The sequence below is a fragment of the Ochotona curzoniae genome, unplaced genomic scaffold, assembly GCF_017591425.1.
Source record: "Ochotona curzoniae isolate NIBS_2020 unplaced genomic scaffold, NIBS_Ocur_1.0 contig_430, whole genome shotgun sequence".
NCBI lineage: Eukaryota > Metazoa > Chordata > Mammalia > Lagomorpha > Ochotonidae > Ochotona > Ochotona curzoniae.
The window spans coordinates 11,891,352-11,911,048 of NW_024466219.1; the positions used below are offsets into that span (position 1 = coordinate 11,891,352).

Genomic DNA, 19,697 nt, shown 5'->3' on the forward strand with positions numbered 1-19,697 from the left:
CCAGAGTGTCTGGAAGAGTGTTAGAAGTCACCGTGGTTTGTATTCAGACTTGTGAGGGGCAGGGCTGAGGGGGAACAGTTGGGGAGCCCTCCCCACAGCCTCCACAGTGGGGCTCCTGCTGGGAAGTGCCATTGTGAGGGAGGGCAGGCCTGGGGTTCTGAACTGGGGGAGGGGCGCAGAAGCATCTGGAGTTTTGCAGAGGGTCTGCAGGCCTAGTTGCTCTGCAACTAGATCCTGAAGGAGGAATCCCAGGATGAGCCCCTCTTCCCTTGGGAGGAAACAGGCTCAGTCCCTTTTTTTTTCTTTTTTTAAAGATTCAATATATTTTTACTTGAAAGGCAGAATTGCAGAGAAGGAGAGATTTTACATTTGCTGGTTCACTCCCCAAATGGCCTAAAAGGCCAGAGCTGAGCCAGTCCAAAGCCAGGAAGCAGGAGCTGCTTCTGGGTCTCCCACACAGGTGCAGGGTTCCAAGGTTCTGGGCCATCTGCAACTGCTTTTTCAGGCCACAAGGAGGGAGCTGGGTGGCAAGTGGAGTGGCTGGGATACAAACCCATATGGGATGTCAGTTCCTGAGGCTGAAGCTTAGCACGCCCCAGTGCTGTTCTCAGCCCATTGCTTCTCTAAACAAACGGCAGGACCAGCCTCCCTGGCCTTGCTGTGGTCTCCTGTGTGTGTGATGACTTCGCACAGAGTCACCTTCGAGTTTCCAACTCCGCGTGTCGCTTCGGAGCCAGACTTGTCAGGTGAGCAGTTGGTACTGACTCCAGGGCTCTGTAATGCTGCTTGCCCAGCCTCCTCCTGGCGTGAGCTGCCTCTTAGGGAGCACTGGCGAGCCGCTGCCCCGTGCCCAGCCACGCCCCTGCCCTCTCACTGGCCTGCCTCAGGCCTGGAGATGGTCTGGCATCTGGGCTCTGCTGTGTGGGTGATGGCCACTCTGAGAGCCCAGGGCCAGCCACCCCCACACTGAAACCCCCACTTCGACACCTACAGCCCCTGTACCCCAGAGTCCCACAGCCTGGGACACAGTGATTGATCCCTGACCATGACCTCAGAGCTAATGTGGCCCAAACTCCTTGCCTTGCTTCTCCATCACCATCAAATCCACTCTCTGTGTCCCTTCGTGGCAACTCTATCCTTTCGGCTTTCTGGGCCAGTTGCTGGCTGTCCTGGTGACCGCCCCCTCCCCCAGCCTGAGCCCCATGCCCTCTGCTCCCTCCCCTCACCCACCCTCTTCCGGCTGCTCCTTGCGCTGCAGGCGCCTGCCTTTGGCATGCCAGGCATTTGCCCCTTGCTGTTCCTGGGCCTGCCGTGCCCTCTCTCCAGATGTGTGACTGTCCTTCAAGCCCAGTTGCATTCCACCAGCCGGCCCTTGTGCCCCTGGGTGTGGATGCAGACACTGGGTGGGCCAGTGCAGACACATTCTTGCAGCAGGCTTGCTCCTTGGAAGCCAGCCCTGGTCCAGCCGCGTCCCTGTCCGCGGTTCATATCCTTTCCGTTGGCTGCTGCGCCCGAAGGGTGCCCAAGAGAAGCATTGAGGAACAGCTTTGTAGAACCCCTGTCTCCTTGGGCCAGAAAGTGGCCTCCACCTTTCTCACAGACAGTGACAACAGATGAAGGAACAGAACAGAAGCTGGTGGGCGTGATGGGGCGAGGAGAAAGGGGTATCTGATTGGACGTTGAATCCATCCCGACAACAGCTCTCACTCTGTTGCACCTGTGGGAGGGGCCTGATGATGCTAAAGGACACTGGGCTTAATGCTTCCCTCACCCGCTGCCCTGCAAACTAATCCCTGCACTTCAGCACCCCTAGACCTGCCCCGGGGGTGCCTGGCCTGCAGGGCCAAGGTGAAAGGGCTGCGGCTGCCCACATCAGGCGCCCCTGTCCCCACCACTTCAGGTCCTAGGCTTGCCACCCTCAGCATTCTCTTATTCCGTCCGCTCCTGGCTCCGGGTAAAGTGGACCGGTGCCACGCCCTGTGTTGTTACCCAGCTGGGGTCTCTGCCCCAGGAGGTGGGTCCCATGGGTCACCCTGAGGTTTCCATCCCACTTATCCCACTTAAGCCAGGACATCCCCCAGAGACTGTAGGCATTGGGCGGCTGTCCTTGCCTGCCTTGCCATGCCTGCCCATGCAGGATGTCTCACATGGAAGGGTCCAGCTCAGGGGTGCTGGCCCTGCAGAGGGAGTGGGGCTCCATCTTGCTCATCCATCTGGGAGAGTCAGCCCTTCCCCTCCCTCCGATCATGTCCCCTTCCAGGCCTGCGCCAATCCGAAAGAGATGCCTACGAGGCCATCATGGAATTTCTACAGCAGGAACAGATGGTGAGGAGATTGGAATTTTCTGAAAACTTAAGAGGGAAGCAGAGGTTTCATGCATTCTCAGGTCTGGGGGTCTTGCCTGGAAGACCCGCTCTCCCACCAGGGGAAGGCAGTGCTCATTGCCTGCCTGGCCTGGGGGGTCAGGAGAGAGGCAAGTGTCTGAAATTTGGGTCTCCCAGGCCCTTCCTGGGGCCTTTGAGGAGGCCCTGAGTCAGGGTGAGGAGGGCTAGAACCCCCATGCTGAGGAATCCTGCTGTGGCCTGCACACGTGGGCCTGGCCCGGCTCACCAGACAACTGCATCCCTTGCCTTAGTGCGAGTTCTCCAAGCTGAGCTTCCTGCGGGCGGTGGAGACGCTGAGTGGCGTCGTGCGTGCGCAGGCAGACGGCAACATGAATGATTACTGCTCCAAGAACGCGCTGGCCAAGAAAATCAAGGTGAGAGCCAGATGGTGGGGGTCATGGTGTGGGCTGAGGGTGGCAGCCCCCTGGGTCGGGGGGTGCAGGACAGTCTCCCTCTGTCTGTACCTTCTTCCTGGCTCTTCTAGATGCTGATCCTAGAGGAGTCCTTCGAGATCCTAGACAGCAGTGTGCGCCAGCAGGCCATGCTCTGCATCGTGGCCCTGAGGTCCCGTTCCCACTGTGACCCCACTGTAACCCCTGATGCTGGAGCCTTTGTATCAGGAGGAAGGAAGGGCCAAGTTTGAGGGACATGATTTTTTCCAGCCCTGGGGGATGCTGCTCCATCTGCCTGCATGCTGGGGCACTGGGGCACACCCCAGGTTTCACTGTTAGAATGACCCTATGTGGGGAGGCTGCCCCAGCAGCCAGGCCTGTCACCCCAGAAACGGGGCCACTGGGAAGCATATGGGACTCAGGCACCACCCATGACCCATTTCCTGAGTCTCGGGGAGAAGCAGGGCAGGGGCCCGCAGCCTCTCCCAACGACCCTGAGCCACTGGTCATGCCCTACCTGTTTCCTCCCATCCCCAGCCAGGTGAACCCCCCATTCCACTTATCCCAGAAGCTGGACCTGGTCAATGTGGCCGTGGCCAGCGTCTTCTCTCTGCCACTCATCGTGCCCAGCCTGGACCGCAAGGAGAGCGCCAGTCTCTACCTGCAGGTGGGGAGCTGGGGGCATGCCTTCCTCGGCCACCAGCCATCCTTCTCCCCTTCCTCCTCCCCCCTCCTCTTGCTTCTCTTCCTCCCCCACTTTCTCCTCCTCTTCCCCTCCTCCTGCAGGAGCTGGTGTGTCCCAGCTCCTCGTGTTGGTGCTGTGGGAGCTAACTCAGGGCTGTCCCGCCATCCCTTGCGGTCCCAGGCCATTGACGCCTCCTCCCATGGGGACACCTCTTCCCAGGTTTCCTGAAAGTCAGTCTCAGGAGACGGGCTAGACATCAAGCCGAGATGCCAGGGACTTGCTCACCAAGAGACTTGCCCAAATTCTCCCAGGCTTTGGGTTTTCAAAACTAGACCTTCCCTTAAAGCCACAGAAGGAATCTGTCTTGGTGAGCCCTGCCCTGACGGGGTGGTCCTCACTGCCCAGTGCCCTGCAACTGGGCCAGGAATGGTCTACCCCAGGGCCGGCCAGAGGGGCTCCAGAGGGAGAGGATGCCCCGCACAGAACTTGCCCGGCTCCCGCCTTCCTCTGTGTCGGGGTGCAACAGAGTGGGCAGGGTCCCTAGAGCCTGGCCGTCTCCCACTGGTCAGACGGTGCAGGCCCTGGATGACATGCTCCACGTGCTGGTGATGGACAAGTTGGACCCAGACATGCTCATCCTGCAGCACTTCCTGGAGGTGGGTGGCCCTCAGAGGGAGAAGTGGAACCTCGGGGTCGCCTGGGGGTTGGTCCCGCTTCGAGTGGAGGGTAGACGTGGGGCTGAGGCCCCGTTTCTGACCAGAATCCTGGCATATTGAGCCTTAACCAGGAGTAGCATTTATCCCCACCAACTTCATGAAAGGATTCTCCCCTCCCCTCTTCTTTCCTTTATCTTTTTATTGTCTGAAGGCCATGACTGAGCTCAGTGCCCTGCCCAGCAGCTTTGAGCAGGAACACACATATCTATTTGCTCCAGCCAGGACACGGGCCCCTTGCATCCAGTGGGTTCTCAGTGTAGCAGTACTGGCACCTGTCACATTGGCTGTCTGGGCAATGCATGAGTTCCCATCCATAGAGCAGGGCTCTGTGGAATCACCCACGGGAATGACTCATCAAAAGTTACTGTCTCAGAATCCCTTCTCTCCTGTCCTTGACCCAGCAGGCAGGGCTTTGTCTACATCTGCTGCCACCTGCTCGTACCTCACCTCCCTTCCTTGTTCAGATGCAATCACTGATGTGTCCAGGACCAGCGTTTGCTGGAAGCTGGCATTGGGAGCAGAGTTGGGTATGGAGCCCAGGTGCTCCAGAGGGCATGTGGAATGTCTCAACAGGCAACTTAATTGATGTGCCAAGTGCCCAGCCCATGGTGCAGAAAAAGATTTGGGGCATGAGAGATGAGGTGCAGGGGGACCTTGTTTCTTTGGCAGATGAGGTGGGGGGAGAAGGAAGGAAGGAAGGGGGCTGCTCCCCTGGCCTGCCCAGGAACCTTCTGCTCCCTTGCAGATCCTCTTGCCCTGGGTGACCATGTCTGACAAAGTACATGAGCAGACCCGGGCACTGGGCACCATCACCCGCCTGCTCAGGTTCATCTGTAATTTCCCCAAACTGTCGGTGAGTGTGCTAAGGGTTGCAGGTTTGGAGGGCTGGAGGCTGGCCCTGCAAGCCTGGAGGATGGGGGCGTTGCCAGAGGCAGCCCCCTTGCCCTTAGTGCTAATCAGGAAGGTGCTGCTCTTTGGAGGGAGGGGACAGTGGGGTTATGGAGACGGCCCAGTGAGGGGACCCGTTTCCTTTCCCGGCAGCACATGCAGGAGTTCTCGGTGACCGGGACCCTGATGGGCCTCTGGGGTCTCTTCTGCTTGCATTCCAACCCTGAGATCAGCCAGGGGGCGTCGGAGGCTTTGCATTACCTCTTCAAGATCCTTGTGCTTCAGAGAAGTAAGCCTGGATGGAGCAGGCCCTGGGCTCAGTCGGCTGTGATGCCCCAGGACTGGGTCCTCGGTCTCCACTGTGCCCCCATCTCCCTCCACCCCAAACCTGGTGCTGGGCACTTCTCTCCTGATCCTGCTGGGCCGATGTCTGCCCTGCTTGGGGTTGGGTGGCTTGGGGGCTGGGACGGGGAGTGCCTGGCCCTGCCCCTTACCTGCTGTTTGGGACAACAGGTGTGAAGCAAAAGACGGAGAGCATCCTGAAGGACTTGCAGAAACACTTCCGTGGGGAGTGGCTGGCCAGCATGCAGACCCTCACGTGGGTAAGGATACGCGCGTGGGGAGTGCTGGGAAGGAGGCAGAAGGGGGCGCCTTGGAGGGGTCACTCCACCCACACAGGGAAGGATCTTTCTGGAAGAGTCAGACACACTTCACAGTTGCACTCCAGCTGACAGAAGCTGGGCTCCTGGACTGCTGGAGTGTTTTAGAAGAGGAATCTATTTGCCTCTAGTGCTCCTGAAGATTGCGCCCTGGCCCTTCCTTTGGGGGCTTGCTGAGGTACACAGGTGTCTTCAGGCTCCAGTCAACCAAGTCTCTGCAGCCAGACACGCAGGCATGACCCTCGTCCCTTTTTTCCCCTTCTCTTGCTCTTCACCCAGCTCAGCCCCAGGCCTGTCCACTCTGCCCCCGCTCCGCCCCGGGCTCCTGTTTCTACCCACACCCCACAGCGCCAGCCTGTACATCATTTCTGAGCTGGGGACTGTTTCTGGAGTAAAAGCTCATTCCATTATTCCCCGTCAGACTTGACCCTGCCTTCCCACTGTTCTTATTCCAAATCCTCACTCCTCTCTTTTAAAGATTGATTGATTAGTTTGAAAGTTGGAGCTACAGAGAGAGATCTTTCATCCGCTGGTTCACTCTCCAGATGGTTACAATGGTTAGAGCTGAACTGCTCTGAAGCCAGGAGCCAGGCGCTTCTTCGGGGTCTTCCACTGGGGTAGCAGGAGTCCCTGCACTTGGGCCATTCCCTGCTGCTTTCCCAGGCCATTAACAGGGAGCTGGATCAGACAAGGAGCAGCCAGCACTTGACCTGAAGCCCATGTGGGTTGCTATTGTGACGGATGGTTCCACCGGAAACACATAATGCTAGCCTCAATCCACACTCCCTTCATGGTGTGGCCTCCGCTGTCATGGCCCTGTCTTTCTTGCCTCAGTTTCCCCATTTCACCTGGCCCATGTCTCTTCCTCTTTTTCCTCCAGGCTTGTGTGGGCAGTCAGGGGTCAGGTCAGAGGGCACTGTGTGGGCAGGTGAGAGGGTGCACTGAGTGGGCAGGTGAGGGACAGTGGTCACCCTTCTTTCCAGTTCTTCAGGAAGTACCTGACCCCTGACGAGCGAGCAGATGTGTTCATTGTGGCCTTGGAGGCCCTGGTGAGCTCCCGCAGTGCTGACATCTGCGCTGCGTCCCGGATGTTGAAGATGATCCTCAAGGACTCACTTCCGGAGATTGGGAAGGTGGGACTGTCCTCTCGTGGCCCCTCCACACCATGGGGGAGGTAGAACCGTCCTCACGTGGCCCCTTCCAGCCATGGTCTCCAGTCAGGAGACATCCCTGGGGGGGGGGCAGCCCTGGGACTGGTGGGTGGTCTTCACCCCCACCTGCAGACAGCACCCTGGGGTGGCTCTAAGGGCCCTGCTTCATTCATTCAGATGGACCTGCATGGTCAAGGTCAGGGCTGTGTCCAGGAGTGGAGCTGAGAGAGCCACAGAAAAGCTGTCCAAGGAAGCAGCCATGCATGAATTTCAACCTGATTTTGCCCTCAGATAGACCTATCTTTCAGTTTGATTTTTCTGCCATCTCTGATCCTGCATGTGTGATCTGGCCTGGGCAGTGGTCATCTGTGTGCCCCTGCAGGCCTGCCGCCTGGCTAGGGGACCCTGGTCAGCCAGCAGCGGGCCTGTGCAAGAGGCAGCTTTCTCTCCTTGCAGGTGCCAGAAATCATCCAGTACATTTACTACCACATGAACAGCATCACAGAGGCCACAGCCCAGAAGATTGTCAAGAAGATCCTCCACCTGCTGGCCCAGTCCTACACTGACGACGTTATCCTGACTCTGTTCAAAATCGAGGACCAGTCTCAGAAGTGGGTGGAAGGCTCAGCAGCCCTCTTCTTTGCTTTTTTTTTTAAAAAAGGTTCCTTTTATGTTTTTGCAAGACGAGATACAGAGAGAATGAGAGAATAATCCGTCTGTTGGTTTACTCCCAGACGGGCATGGTGGCCAGAGCTGAGCAGGCAAAGCCAGGAGCCTGCACTGCACTTCCTGGGTGTCCCACCAGGGTGCAGGAGTCCATGTTCTTGGACTCTTCCGCTGCTTTCCCCGGAACCTTAGCAGGAAGTAGAGGCAGCAGCTTCACTCACAGTGCCACAGCATTGGCCCATCTCTGCTTGTTCTTAATATGGATCCATTTTTGCAGGCCCTTATATATTTGGAGTGTAGAGATGGAAATAGTAGCACTGTTTATCTAAGAAGACTTAAGAACTTGCACAATTTTGAAAGGGTGAAAAATAGACATTAAATTTCACCCAGTGGCAGGCTCTCCTATTACTTGAGCATAAAACTTAAAACTTATCTTTTTTTAAAAAAAGATTTATTTATTTTTATTGCAAAATTGGATATACAGAGAAGAGGAGAGACAGGAAGATCTTCCGTTCATTGATTCACTCCCCAAGCAGCTACAACGGCTGGTGCTGAGCTGATCCGAAGCCAGGAGCCAGGAGCCTCTTCCGGGTCTCCCACATGGACGCAGCGTCCCTTCCAGCTCCCTGCCTGTGGCCTGGGAAAGCAGTCGAGGACGCCCAAAGCCTTGAGACCCTGCATCCATGTGGGAGACCTGGAAGAAGCTCCTGACTTCGAATTGGCTAAAGCTCTGGCGGTTGCAGCTGCTTCGGGAGTAAATCACTGGACGGAAGATCTTCCTCTCTGTCTCCCCTCCTCTCTGTATATCTGATTTGTAATAAAAATAAATACATAAGAGGCCCAGAGCCTCTTCTGGGTCTCCTATGTGGGTGCAGGGTCTCAAGGCCTTGGTCCCTGCTCAACTACTTTTCTAGGCTACAAGCAGGGAGCTGGATGGGAAGGGGGCTGCTGGGATTAGTACTGGTGCCCATATAGGATCCTGGTGCGTGCAAAGCAAGGACCATAGCCACCAGGCTACTGCGCTGCACCGGGCCCTAATACTTATCTTTAAAAAAAAATGCTGTTTAAAAAATGGTGTTTGTTTATATATATATACACACAGACACGCACATACACACAAACATATTGACTATATATAATATATATATGCACTTTATATATATATGTATATTTTTTCAAAGATTTATATATTTATTGGAAAGTCAGATATACAGAGAGGATGAGAGACAAAGAGGAAGATCTTCCTTCCCATGATTCGCTCCCCAAGTGAGTGCAACGGCTGATGCTATGCCGGTCCAAAGCCAGGAGCCAGGAACTTCTTCCGAGTCTCCCACGCGGGTGCAGGGTCCCAAAGCTTTGGGCCGTCCTCAACTGCTTTTCCAGGCCACAAGCAGGGAGCTGGATGGGAAGTGGAGCTGCTGGGATTAGAACCTGCGTCCATATGGGATCCTGGTGTGTGCAAGGCGAGGACTTTAGCCGCTAGGCCACGCCGCCAGGCCAAGATATATATATACAGAGTTGCCTATTTTTTCATTTAACATGTTATTATAGCAATTGCCCAAGTTATATGTACTATCATATATATAATTTTAATGGCTACTTGGTGTTATCATCTATAACTGCACTACATTATAATTTTCTTTTTTTAAATTTAAAAAGAGAACGCCCTGGGATCCCATATGGGTGCCAGTTCTAATCCTGGCAGCTCCACTTCCCATCCAGCTCCCTGATTGTGGCCTGGGAAAGCAGTCGAGGACCGCCCAAAGCCTTGGGACCCTGCACCCATGTGGGAGACCTGGAGGAAGTTCCTGGCTCCTGGCTTCGGATCGACACAGCACCGGCCGTTGCGGCCACTTGGGAAGTGAATCATTGGATGAAAATCTTCCTCTCTGTCTCTCCTCCTCTCTGTACACCTGTCTTTCCAATAAAATAAATAAATCTTTAAAAAAAATTTTAAAATTTAAATTTGCAGGTAGTAACAGTCCCAGGTTTTCTCAAGTGCACAGTCACAGCCCTTACACTAAAGCCAAAATGTGAGGCTGTTTTGTCATCCTCCCCCAGGTTCCCTGATGCTCCCCTGCCGGGGTCAGTCCCTCCCTGACCCAAGCACAGATCTCTTCCTTGTCCTTAGAGTTCAGCCTTTTGCAGAACGTGCTAGACATAGAATCATAAAGTATGTGGGCTTTTTTAAAAAGAAGGTTTATTTATAGATTTGAAAAGTAGAATTACGAAGAGAAAGAGACCAAGATATTTGATCTGATGGTTCAGTCTATGAAGGTTGGGCTGGGCCAGGCAGGAACCAGAACTCCACCCGGGACTCCCACACAGGTGCAGCGGCCCGAGGACTTGTGGCGTCTTCCACTGTTTTCCAAGGTCGTAAGCAGGGATCTGGGTCACAAGCGGAGCAACTGGGACTCAAACCCATGCCTATGTGGGAAGCAGGTGTCCCAGATTTGGGCGTGACCCGCTGTGCCTGTGTGTAGCCTTTTGATTATGGTTTTATTAGCACGCTGTGCGTGGCTGTGAGGCTCCAGAGTTCACCCCTCACAGGGAAGGGCCACCTTCACCCCTCATTTGGATTGTCTCTCATTTTTACTAATTATGAACAATGCTGCTTAGACATTTGTGTGCAGGCTTTTACATGAACATAAGCTTTCACTTTGCTGTGAAATGTTTCTAGGAACTGGCTTGTTGGGCAATATAGAAGGTATATTTTTAATCTTTTTTTAAGATTTATTTTATTTTTATTGGAAAGTCAGATATACAGAGAGGAGGAGAAACAGAGGAAGATCTTCCATCCGTTGATTCACTCCCTAAGTGGCCAAAGTTGCGCCAATCCGAAGTCCCAAGGCTTTGGGTTGCCCTTGACTGCTTTCCCAGGCCACAGGCAGGGAGCTGGATGGGAAGTGGGGTGCTGGGATTAGAACCAGCACCCATATGGGATCCCGGTGCATGCAAGACAAGGACTTTAGCCACTAGGCTACCGTGCCAGGCCCCATACTTTTAACTTTAAAGGAAACTGCCTCGGGGCCAGCACTGTGCTGTACAGGCTAAGCTCCACCTGCAGTACCAGCATCCCACTGGTCCCGTTAAACTTGAACTCTGGTTCAAGTTCATCAGGTTATCTCAGAGTTGTCACCTGTTGATTATCTTTCCTGGAGAAGTAGCCACTTTTTTCTTATTTTCTGGCTGTCAGGTAAGTTTGGGTGGTAGCTTAGATATTTGGGTATAATCTTTTTTTTCAGGTTTTTTTTTAAAAGATTTATTTATTTATTGGAAAGTCAGATATACAGAAAGGATGGGAGACAGAGAGGAAGATCTTCGTTCCGATGATTCGCTCCCCAATAAGCGCAACGGCCAGTGCTATGCCGATCCGAAGCCAGGATCCAGGAATTTGCCTCCAGGTCTCCCACAGGGGTGCAGGGTCCCAAGGCTTTGGGCCGTCCTCGACTGCTTTCCCAGGCCACAGGCAGGGAGCTGGATGGGAAGTAGAGCTGCTGGGATTAGAACCGGCACCCATATGGGATCCCGGGGCGTTCAAGGCGAGGACTTTAGCCACTAGGCCACACCATCGGGCCCGGTATAATCTTTTTATAAAGATTTATTTTTAGGCAGAATTGCTGTGAGAGTGAGATACAGAGAGAGACTCTTGGATCTCCAGGTTCACTCCCTAAATGGCCGAAACAGCCAGTTTGGGCCAGGCGGAAGCCAGGAGCTTCTTCCAGGTTTCCCACGTGGGTGCAGTGTCCCAAGGACTTGGACCATCTCCTCCTCTTTTTCCAGGTAATAAGCAAGGAGCTGGATCAGAAGTGGAGCAGCCAGGAGTTGACCCAGCATCCAAATGGGATGCCAGCATGGCAGGCAGCAACTGTACAAACCATCCACACCATAGTGCTGGGCTCTTGAGTATAATCTTGATCTTATTCAGGTTATTCTGGAGAGCGCTGATTTTTTTTTTTTAAGAAAGAGGCAGAATTCTTTTTTTTTTTTTTTTTTAGATTTGAAAACATTTTTATTGGAAAGGCAGATTTACAAAGAGAGGGAGAAACAGAGAGAAATACCTCCTATCCACTGGTTCACTTCCCAAGTAGCAATAATGGCTAGAGCAGAGCCGATCCAAAGTCAGGAGCCAGGAGCCAGGAGCTTCTTCTAGGTCTCCCACGCGGGTGCAGGGTCCCAAGGCTTTGGGCCATCCTTGACTGCCTTCCCAGGCCACAGGCAGGGAGCTGGATGGGAAGTGGAGCAGGTGGGACATGAACCCACATTGGATACTGGTACACGCAGGGGAGGATTTAGTCAATTGAGCCAATGCGCCAGGCCCAGAACACTGATTTTATTTTCTCATGCGAGGAAATGCCTGTTTTTTATTTTAACTAAAGAAATTAAGATTACTTGTTATTAATTTCCTTTTTTAAAAAAGATTTTATTTATTATTTTTATTGGAAAGGCAGATATACAGAGAGGAGAGACAGAGAGGAAGATCTTCCGTCCGATGATTCACTCCCCAAGTGAGTGCAACGGCCTATGCTATGCCGATCGGAAACCAGGAGCCTCTTCTGGGTCTCCCACGCGGGTGCAGGGTCCCAAAGCCTTGGGCCGTCCTATTAATTTCCTTTTAAAAATGTTTATTGGGGCCCGGTGGCGTGGCCTAGCGGCTAAAGTCCTCGCCTTGAACGCACCGGGATCCCATATGGGCGCAGGTTCTAATCCCGGCAGCTCCACTTCCCATCCAGCTCCCTGCTTGTGGCCTGGGAAAGCATTCTCTTGGTGGCAGCTGGCTGTTGGGAGCATCCCGGCCCTAATGCCGTGTTTAGATGGACAGGTGTCAAGCCATCCTTGGATGGATTCACTGTGCCTCTTGCATCTGAAACTTCTCTTACAACTTCCCAAACAAGTTTGGTTTTCCCTTGAAGTGTGTCTGCTCAGAGCTTTTCCTTCTCATCAGCAGGGAGCTGGTGGGAAGTGGAGCAGCAGAGACTCAGCCGGTGCCCATGGCGGAAGCTGCCGTTGCAGGAGGCGGCTTTACTGGCCACAGTGCTGTGCCCCTCTTCACACTTCATTACTTTTACTTGCTCGTGCTCTCTCTTCCTGTTTTCAAACGGACACCATTTCCTGAGGATGCCCAGTGCAGTGCCCCACTGGTTCAGTCCATTGTTCTGTGCAGTAGAGAATGCTTTTGCGGGAGGTCACAAGGCGGGGGTCTCAGCAGGGACCCAGCCCGGAGGCTGGCAGAGGGAAGCAGCGATTCTGCAAAGCACTGGGAACCCACCAAGTGCTAGGGGCCAGCGGGGACAAGGGTAGGCATTGAGGGGGCTAGGAAGTCAGATGGCTGCAGGGAGGGCCCCCCTAAGGAGGGTCTGCTTAAGGACCTCACACACTCAGGGGAGCCCACCAAGCTCTTGCCTCCCGGTCAGGCGCACTGATCCAGGGGCTGTCCAGAGGAGAGAGTCTGGAGGTGTTGAGAAAGCAGCTGGGACAATAAGCAGGGAATGCGTAGGCAGAGGAGCGAGGGCCAGGCCAGACAAAGAAACCCCAAGTACCTTCTGCCGGGCCAGCGTGTCGTGGGTCCCAGCAGTGTAACTTGGGCTCTCTGACTCTGCAGAGGGGTCCGCAAACCCTGGGAAATCCTGGCATCCTTCCCAAAAGGCTATGAGGTCATCATGGAGCACCTGTTGCAGAGGCTGATTCCAAACAAGTACCAGGACCTGGAACCCAGCTCACACACTGTCATCTCCCCGCTGATTGTAAGGAGGGGGCTACAGAGGTCTCCCCACCCTACCCATGCCCCCATGCCTTCTCCTATGCCACCTGAAGCTTGGGGCGGGGGTAGGGGAAAGGATTGCCAGTTGCTGGCCTAGTGTGGGAGACAGGCAGGGAGCTGGGTCCTGGTTCACTCCATGCCTATCCTGGGGTGAGCTTAGGAAAGACAAGTGGCTGCCCTGCCCTGCCTCTCACTGAGCAAGCGTGCGGTGCAGTGGGGAGAGCTGGTGGTCGAGGGCAGGGTGGTAACGTCCGCTCCCCCGGCCCACAGGCCACCAGGGCCATCCATGAGCTCCTGCTGGAGCCCAGCCGGCGCATGGAGGTGCAGAGTTTCTTCTCGCCGCTGTTTGTGGCCCTGCTGTGCCAGGTCTCCTTCCTCGTGGTGGAGGGCTGTGCCGAAGCCATGCAGGACCAGCAGCATGTGACCAACTGGGTGGATCCCGTGAGGTGCCCGTGCTGCCCTGGGGCCCTTTCCATGTCCCACTCCAAGGCTGCGGCGGGCTCTCTCTCGACACTTAGTGAGCAAAAGCGAGGCTGATGCTAAGATCCCATTGCCCACCCTCCCCTCCCCCCAACTCCTGGGGCAGTCAGCACAGTGAGTGAAACAGCTTGGGGACCACACACCTCATCCCCCCTCCCTGCCCTTCTTGGGCATAGTGGCCTCTTTTGAGAACTGTCCCTGATTCTCAGCGGGTGGCACAGTCACTTCCTGTCTGCCCTCTGCCCCTCTCCCAGCTCCACCGTGGAAGCCCTGAAGACTTTGATGCGATGCTCAGGGTACGCAGACCATGTAACTTACATCCGGAAACTGGGGGGCTGGGAGCTGCTCGTCAACCCCGAAAGGCACTATGATGGGGTCACTTTGCTGGCCAGGTGAGCTGCCCTCAGGGCAGGGGGTGGAGTAGTGGGGTGGTGGGGGAGGTTGGCTGGCTGTCCCCTCAGCCAGGTCCTGTAGTGCTGGCCATATCCCTGGCCCCTACTCTCCTTGGCAGGTCCTTGGTGGTCATGAACTGTTGGCACAACTGCCCTGTCTTCAGTCACATCGTCAGGCTCCTCCAGGACCTGGAGTGTGTCAGCCACCTCACTGCCCTGGTGTTCCTGGTGGAGGTGACCGGCTCCTGGAGGGAGGAGGAGGAGTACAGGGGAGGGGGCTCCTCTGGGAGGCAGACACGGCCAAGGGACTTTGCCACAGAGGAGCTCTGAAAGGAACATCTCCAATTAAGGGCCAAGTGCTTGAGCCCTGGTGCCTGCATGCAAAACCTGGAAGAACCTCCAGGCTCCTGGCTCTGCCTAGCCCCACCCTGGCCATTGCAGCCATCTGGGGAGTGAACCAGCAGATGGGAGATGCACTCTCTGGCTCTCTGTAAACCAGATAAATTGTAAAAAATAAATAAATAAATAAATCACATCAATAATGTAAGCAGCTTGGAGTGAGCCTGCAGGAGGGATGAATGTGTCTGGATTTTGCGCTTGACCTAGGAACTGGCTTGTTGGGCAATATAGAAGGTATATTTTTAATCTTTTTTTTAAAGATTTATTTTATTTTTATTGGAAAGGCAGATATACAGAGAGGAGAGACAGAGAGGAAGATCTGACCAGGGAGGCAGGCCCAATCCTGAGCTTGTACAGGTTGTCTTCTGCAAGGCCACTCCCGGCAGTTTTTCTCCATCTACTTCCACCAGCTGCTGCAGTGTCCAGAGGTGGCGGCCATCGTGGATGACATCACCACTCACATCCTGGCCAGTTGGTTCAAGTATGAGCAGCCCAGCACACTGAAGGTGTTGCTGCACATGGCTGAGGTCTTCGGGAGACACCCAACCACGGTGAAGCGAGGGCGGGAGCTGAGGGTCTCCGCGGAGGGATGGATGAGAAAGGCATGAGACTGGGAGGAGGGTGGGCAGAGAAGGTCAGTGCTATAAGACCGGGCTGGGCTGGGTCACTGTGTCTTGAGTCACTGGCTCGCCCCGCAGGAGCGACGGTTCCGCATCCTGCAGCCCCACGTGCTCAACTGCTGCTACAGCACCAATGGGGACATTGTCACAGAGACCCTGCAGGTGCTCAATCGCCTCCTGCAGCATCTCACCTGGGAGGTCTCCTCCTCCTTCCTCATCCAGCTCTCCTTCACGCTGGTGCCCTTCTTTGAGGAGGTGGGGTGAAGGCTGGGGAGGGAGGATTGAGAGGTGGGAGTCACCCGACCAGGGGACTGAACCCTTGGGTGTCTTTTCACTTAGGAGTCAGAGCACCTGCGCCTGATGGCATTCGAGGTCTACAGCAGCCTCCTGGCCAAGGTCAAGAGGAGTGCACTCGTTTTCCCCTTGAGGCACCAGGTGGTCAACCTGCTTGTCCTCTTGGTGCTGCACCTGAAGGACGAGAGCCTCAACGTGGCCCAGGTCAGTGGCTGCCGGGCCTCTCCCACACTGGGAGGCCTCAGCAGGGGCTGGGACTGAGCCGGGGCCCTCTCTAGCTGCCGGGTCTGTGTGGCATTGGCTGGCAACTCCTGGGGGACTCCCTACAGCCCAGCTCCGGGCCCTCTTTCTGCCTGCCCTGGGCTCTGGGGGCCTCTTCCTAACATTGCTGATTGTGTGCCCTGCCTTGCCATGGGGCGGAGACAAGGTTCCTTGGGTGGGCCGGGGGCTGGGGTAGAAGGTTCCCGAGAAGGCAGTGAGGTTGTGGGGGGAAGGGACACTGCAGTGAGGTTCCAGAACTGACTTACGTTGTGGGGTGCATGGGCTGAGCTGGAACCCAGGAGGTTCAAGCCTCCATGAATTTCGAGTCAGCAAACTGGGAAACTGGATAGCTCAGTCTGTGCTGGGGTGCCCCTATGCCCCAGGGCTGGTATTTTGGTGGGCCACAGAGCAGGACCGGGCAGGTGCATCTGCCCCAGTCATGGCCAGAGCCGCCGGACAGGGCTGTGGGCTCCCTGAGCCTTGACCATTGCAGAGTGTGCCCAGCAGGCCCGCAGTGGGCACTGGTGGACTGGCGGTGATGTTTCAATGGGCGTAGCAGCTGCCAACCTGGCCAAGGAGACTTTGGGGAGGTCTATTTCTGTAGGATGGGGCCCCAGGGCAGGTAGCAGTACTTTGCCCTGGGTTTCACAGCAGAATCTCAGCCACTTTCCACCTGTGGATGAGAAGGGTGTGAGCTGAGTCCCAGGCCTGGATGTCCCCCACCTTCTCATATCCCTGGACTTCTATTCTGGAGTCTCTGCTCCCTGCTCCCTTTCTTGGTCTCCGCCGTCTCTGCCTAGCACCTTCCTTGTCTCCCCAGGTCAGCCGGCTTGCCCTGAGCCACACGGTCATGCTGTTGCACTGGTCGAGGCTCAGACTGGTGGTGGCCGAGGAAGATGAGTTCACCATCCTCAGAGCCCTGGTGAGCATCCCTGGGTGGGGCAGGGCAAGGTCACGGCTATTCGGCTCTGCACTTGGCAGCAGCTGTGTTGGCTGCAGCGACAGCTCCAAGGTGCTTGCTGCTTATCTCTGTGCTCGGCCCTGGCTGCCACTCCTGCCCACTTAGTGCCTCCTGTCTAGCCGGGCACACAAGTAGATACTTCTGGAAAACAGTAGCTCAGCCCAGCCTGGGAGTGGAAGGTAGGCTTCCTGGGAGAGGTGTTGGAAGGCAAAAGGAAGAGAGTGGTGTAGCCACATCCTGTCCCTGTCCCCCAGCCCTGGCTGCTCACAGCTGGACAGGGGCTGTGGGGGAGCCCCAAGTGCCTAGGGGTCATGGGAGTAGAGACTTGTAAGGCCACATGGGAAGTACAAACTGGAGCAGACTGGCGGCCCAGGGGAGACTCCTAGCTGCACAGGCCAGCTGGGACTGCTGTCATCTTGCTCAGATGTGAGGCGTCCTTGTTTTTGCAATCCCACTCCCAGTACCCAGGGTGAAGCCATTAGTAAATAACTCCTCAAAACACACAGATGCCCACGCTAGAGTGGGGTGAAGGTGCTTATGCTCAGATGACGTGTACACATTCACACAGCACACTGTTACATGCCAGATAACATACACTATACACGTGCCCAGCTGCCCCAGGAGACATGACAGGATAGAACCACCATGGCCTCATCTGCTGTAAGTGCAGGCACATGGGCGAGCCACGCTGGGGACTCAAATCCTGCAAGAAGTGCCACTGCCGGCGGTGCGCGTTTCGAAGCCATGAGTCCCTGCTGGTGGCGTCCTGGACAAAAAGGAGCATTGTCTCTGCTGTCTGTCCCAGGTGCATTTCTAGAAACATCTGGGGTATGTTCAAGCTGGGAAAAAGTACTCTGTGTTATGAAGGACAGTCACATGTATGAATGGGGTTTTGATGGATGCAAACATGCCAGGGGTCGCTGCACGTGAACATCCTCTTTTGCATCGTGGTAACAACAAAAACCATGGCCTGGGTGGCTGGGTGCCTGGGTGGCTGGGTGCCTGGGTGGCTGGGTGCCTGGGTGGCTGGGTGCCTGGGTGCTTGGCTCTGCTCAGCTCCAGCCGAGGACCAGCTAGAGAAGTGGGGACTCCTGGCTGCAGGTCCTATTTCCCAGGTTCCTGAGGCCATCTTTTGCAGGAGTAAGGAGCAAGATCTGGGGCTGCTGGCCGGGGGCAGTCCGTGAAGCCTTGGAGGCAAAGGCAGCATGGGTAGATGGCTGGGCGTCCTAAAAAAGTGGCCCAAGCTACAGCTCTGGGTCCAAGCTGGTGCCAGCTTGGGAGGGCGCAGGCAGAGGTGAGGAAGACAGAGCCTGTGGGAGCTAACAGGTGGGGTGGATGGCCTTGACTCCAGGCTGCACCTAGGTGACCACTGAAGCTTGGCAAGGTTCCAGGGAGGGAATGAAGGCTTGGTGGCACAGGCTTGCACCGATTCCCACGGGGAGAGGCTGGCCCCCGAGGGGGCCTGGCAAGGGCCTGGGGTCACGGGGCTTCTGTCCTTGCAGCTACAGCATCAGGCCAGCAAGGCCCTGTGGTTCCTGAAGCAGAGCGTGGCACTGTTCCGGAGCCCGCAGGCCGCCATCCGCCAGGCAGCCATTTGGTTTGCAGGTACAGCTGTGGTGGTCCCCCAAATGGGCTAAGGTTCCTGGAATCAAGGTCATGGTAGGGTGGACAGTCCCCACCTGCTCCCTCCACCCCTACACACACACCATCCATCCTGCAGGAGGCTTCTGGTCGGGCTGGGTGACCTCCGACCACAGAACGGGTTACATCCCTGACCAAGCTAGCCGGGATATCATGGTTGGAAAGTGGAAGCCCTCCTGGGGGACAGCCTCCTATCAATATGCCATGGGGCTTTGCTCCTGCTCCCAGCCCTGTCTGCCTAGAGCCTTGCAGGAAGCAGAGGGGGCCAACTCCAGGCTTGAAACCACTGGTCGAGGCAAGGACAGACAGGCAGAGAAAGGGGCAGGTGAGTGCTGAGGGCCCCCGTCTCCCTAATGGGGCCCACCAGGATTCCCATGTGTGCCCCTGCAGGCCAGATTATGCAAACCTTAGACATGGATGAGGAGGAGGAACTGGAGGACGCATATGCAGGTGAGTGGCACCTGTCGCCTGCCCCTGGAGGCACGGGTGGGGAGGCAGGGAGATGTGGAATGGGCAGAGGAGCAGGCCTGCCACCACATTCCTGTGAGACCTGGAACCCAAGCCTCAGGCGGGATTGCTTCCTTACCCTATGCCCAGGAAGCACAGGGGCTCCTTTCTCCTGCTGCCCTGCCAACGCTACTAGGGCTGTAGTTACCGTCTTCTGCACAGCTTACCCAGTCCTTATCTGGCACTAAATCCCTGATGTGCCAGGTCCCAGGTGTGGTGGCAGCAGGGGGGGAAGACCCAGGGAGTAGGTGAGGGAGGAAGGTAAGACCCAGGCAGGCTGGCTTCTCCTTGAGCCCCAGGCAACAGCTTCCCCCTACATTGATCCGGCTTATTTACACCATGGGCTCCCGTAAGAAACTCCTGCTCCTGTTTCCAAAGCTGCCAATTCCATGTCCCACGCCATCAACCAGTTCCTCTCCCCAGAGCAGGGCCTGGGTTAGCAGCCTTGGGCCATCCACAGCTCAAAAGCGGTGTCCATTACAGCCCTGAGGTCCATGCGGAGAGACCCCGACCCCATGGTCAGCTGCCTCACCACACAGACACTCTACATCCTGGAAGCCAACCGGAAGCTGTCACAGGCCAAGACTTCCACATCCTGCTTCTGCAGAGGGCGACCCCGCAGGGGCCGGCTGTGAGCTGGGTAGAGGCTTGGCCCAGGTTCCCGCATCCCTGTGGAAACGGGTTAATAAAAGGAGAACCCCTGTACCTCTGGATGTAGCCCGTTTCTGTTCTTGAGCGTCTGGGGGAGGCTGCCTCCTTGGCCACAAAGCCCTGGGCCTCTCCCAGTTCTGCACCCTGCTCACTTCTCCCACGTGACCACATGTTCTGAGGCAGGGCCTG

At 55.8% G+C, this 19,697-nt stretch overlaps 1 protein-coding gene across 1 annotated transcript; it reads left to right on the forward strand.

Moving 5' to 3' along the window:
* The first annotated feature begins 1,645 nt into the window (after positions 1 to 1,645).
* On the forward strand, positions 1,646 to 19,492 carry LOC121160095 (maestro heat-like repeat-containing protein family member 7). Its single transcript, XM_040985783.1, has 22 exons — positions 1,646 to 1,664; positions 2,261 to 2,325; positions 2,636 to 2,758; positions 2,869 to 2,948; positions 3,314 to 3,443; positions 4,031 to 4,117; positions 4,923 to 5,030; positions 5,219 to 5,354; positions 5,579 to 5,667; positions 6,708 to 6,857; positions 7,332 to 7,486; positions 13,144 to 13,285; positions 13,573 to 13,748; positions 14,037 to 14,174; positions 14,294 to 14,408; positions 14,984 to 15,124; positions 15,272 to 15,448; positions 15,533 to 15,691; positions 16,569 to 16,670; positions 18,212 to 18,314; positions 18,741 to 18,800; positions 19,341 to 19,492. The coding sequence occupies exons 1-22, from the start codon at positions 1,646 to 1,648 to the stop codon at positions 19,490 to 19,492; spliced, it is 2,607 nt and encodes an 868-aa protein (XP_040841717.1).
* Positions 19,493 to 19,697: the final 205 nt, after the last annotated feature.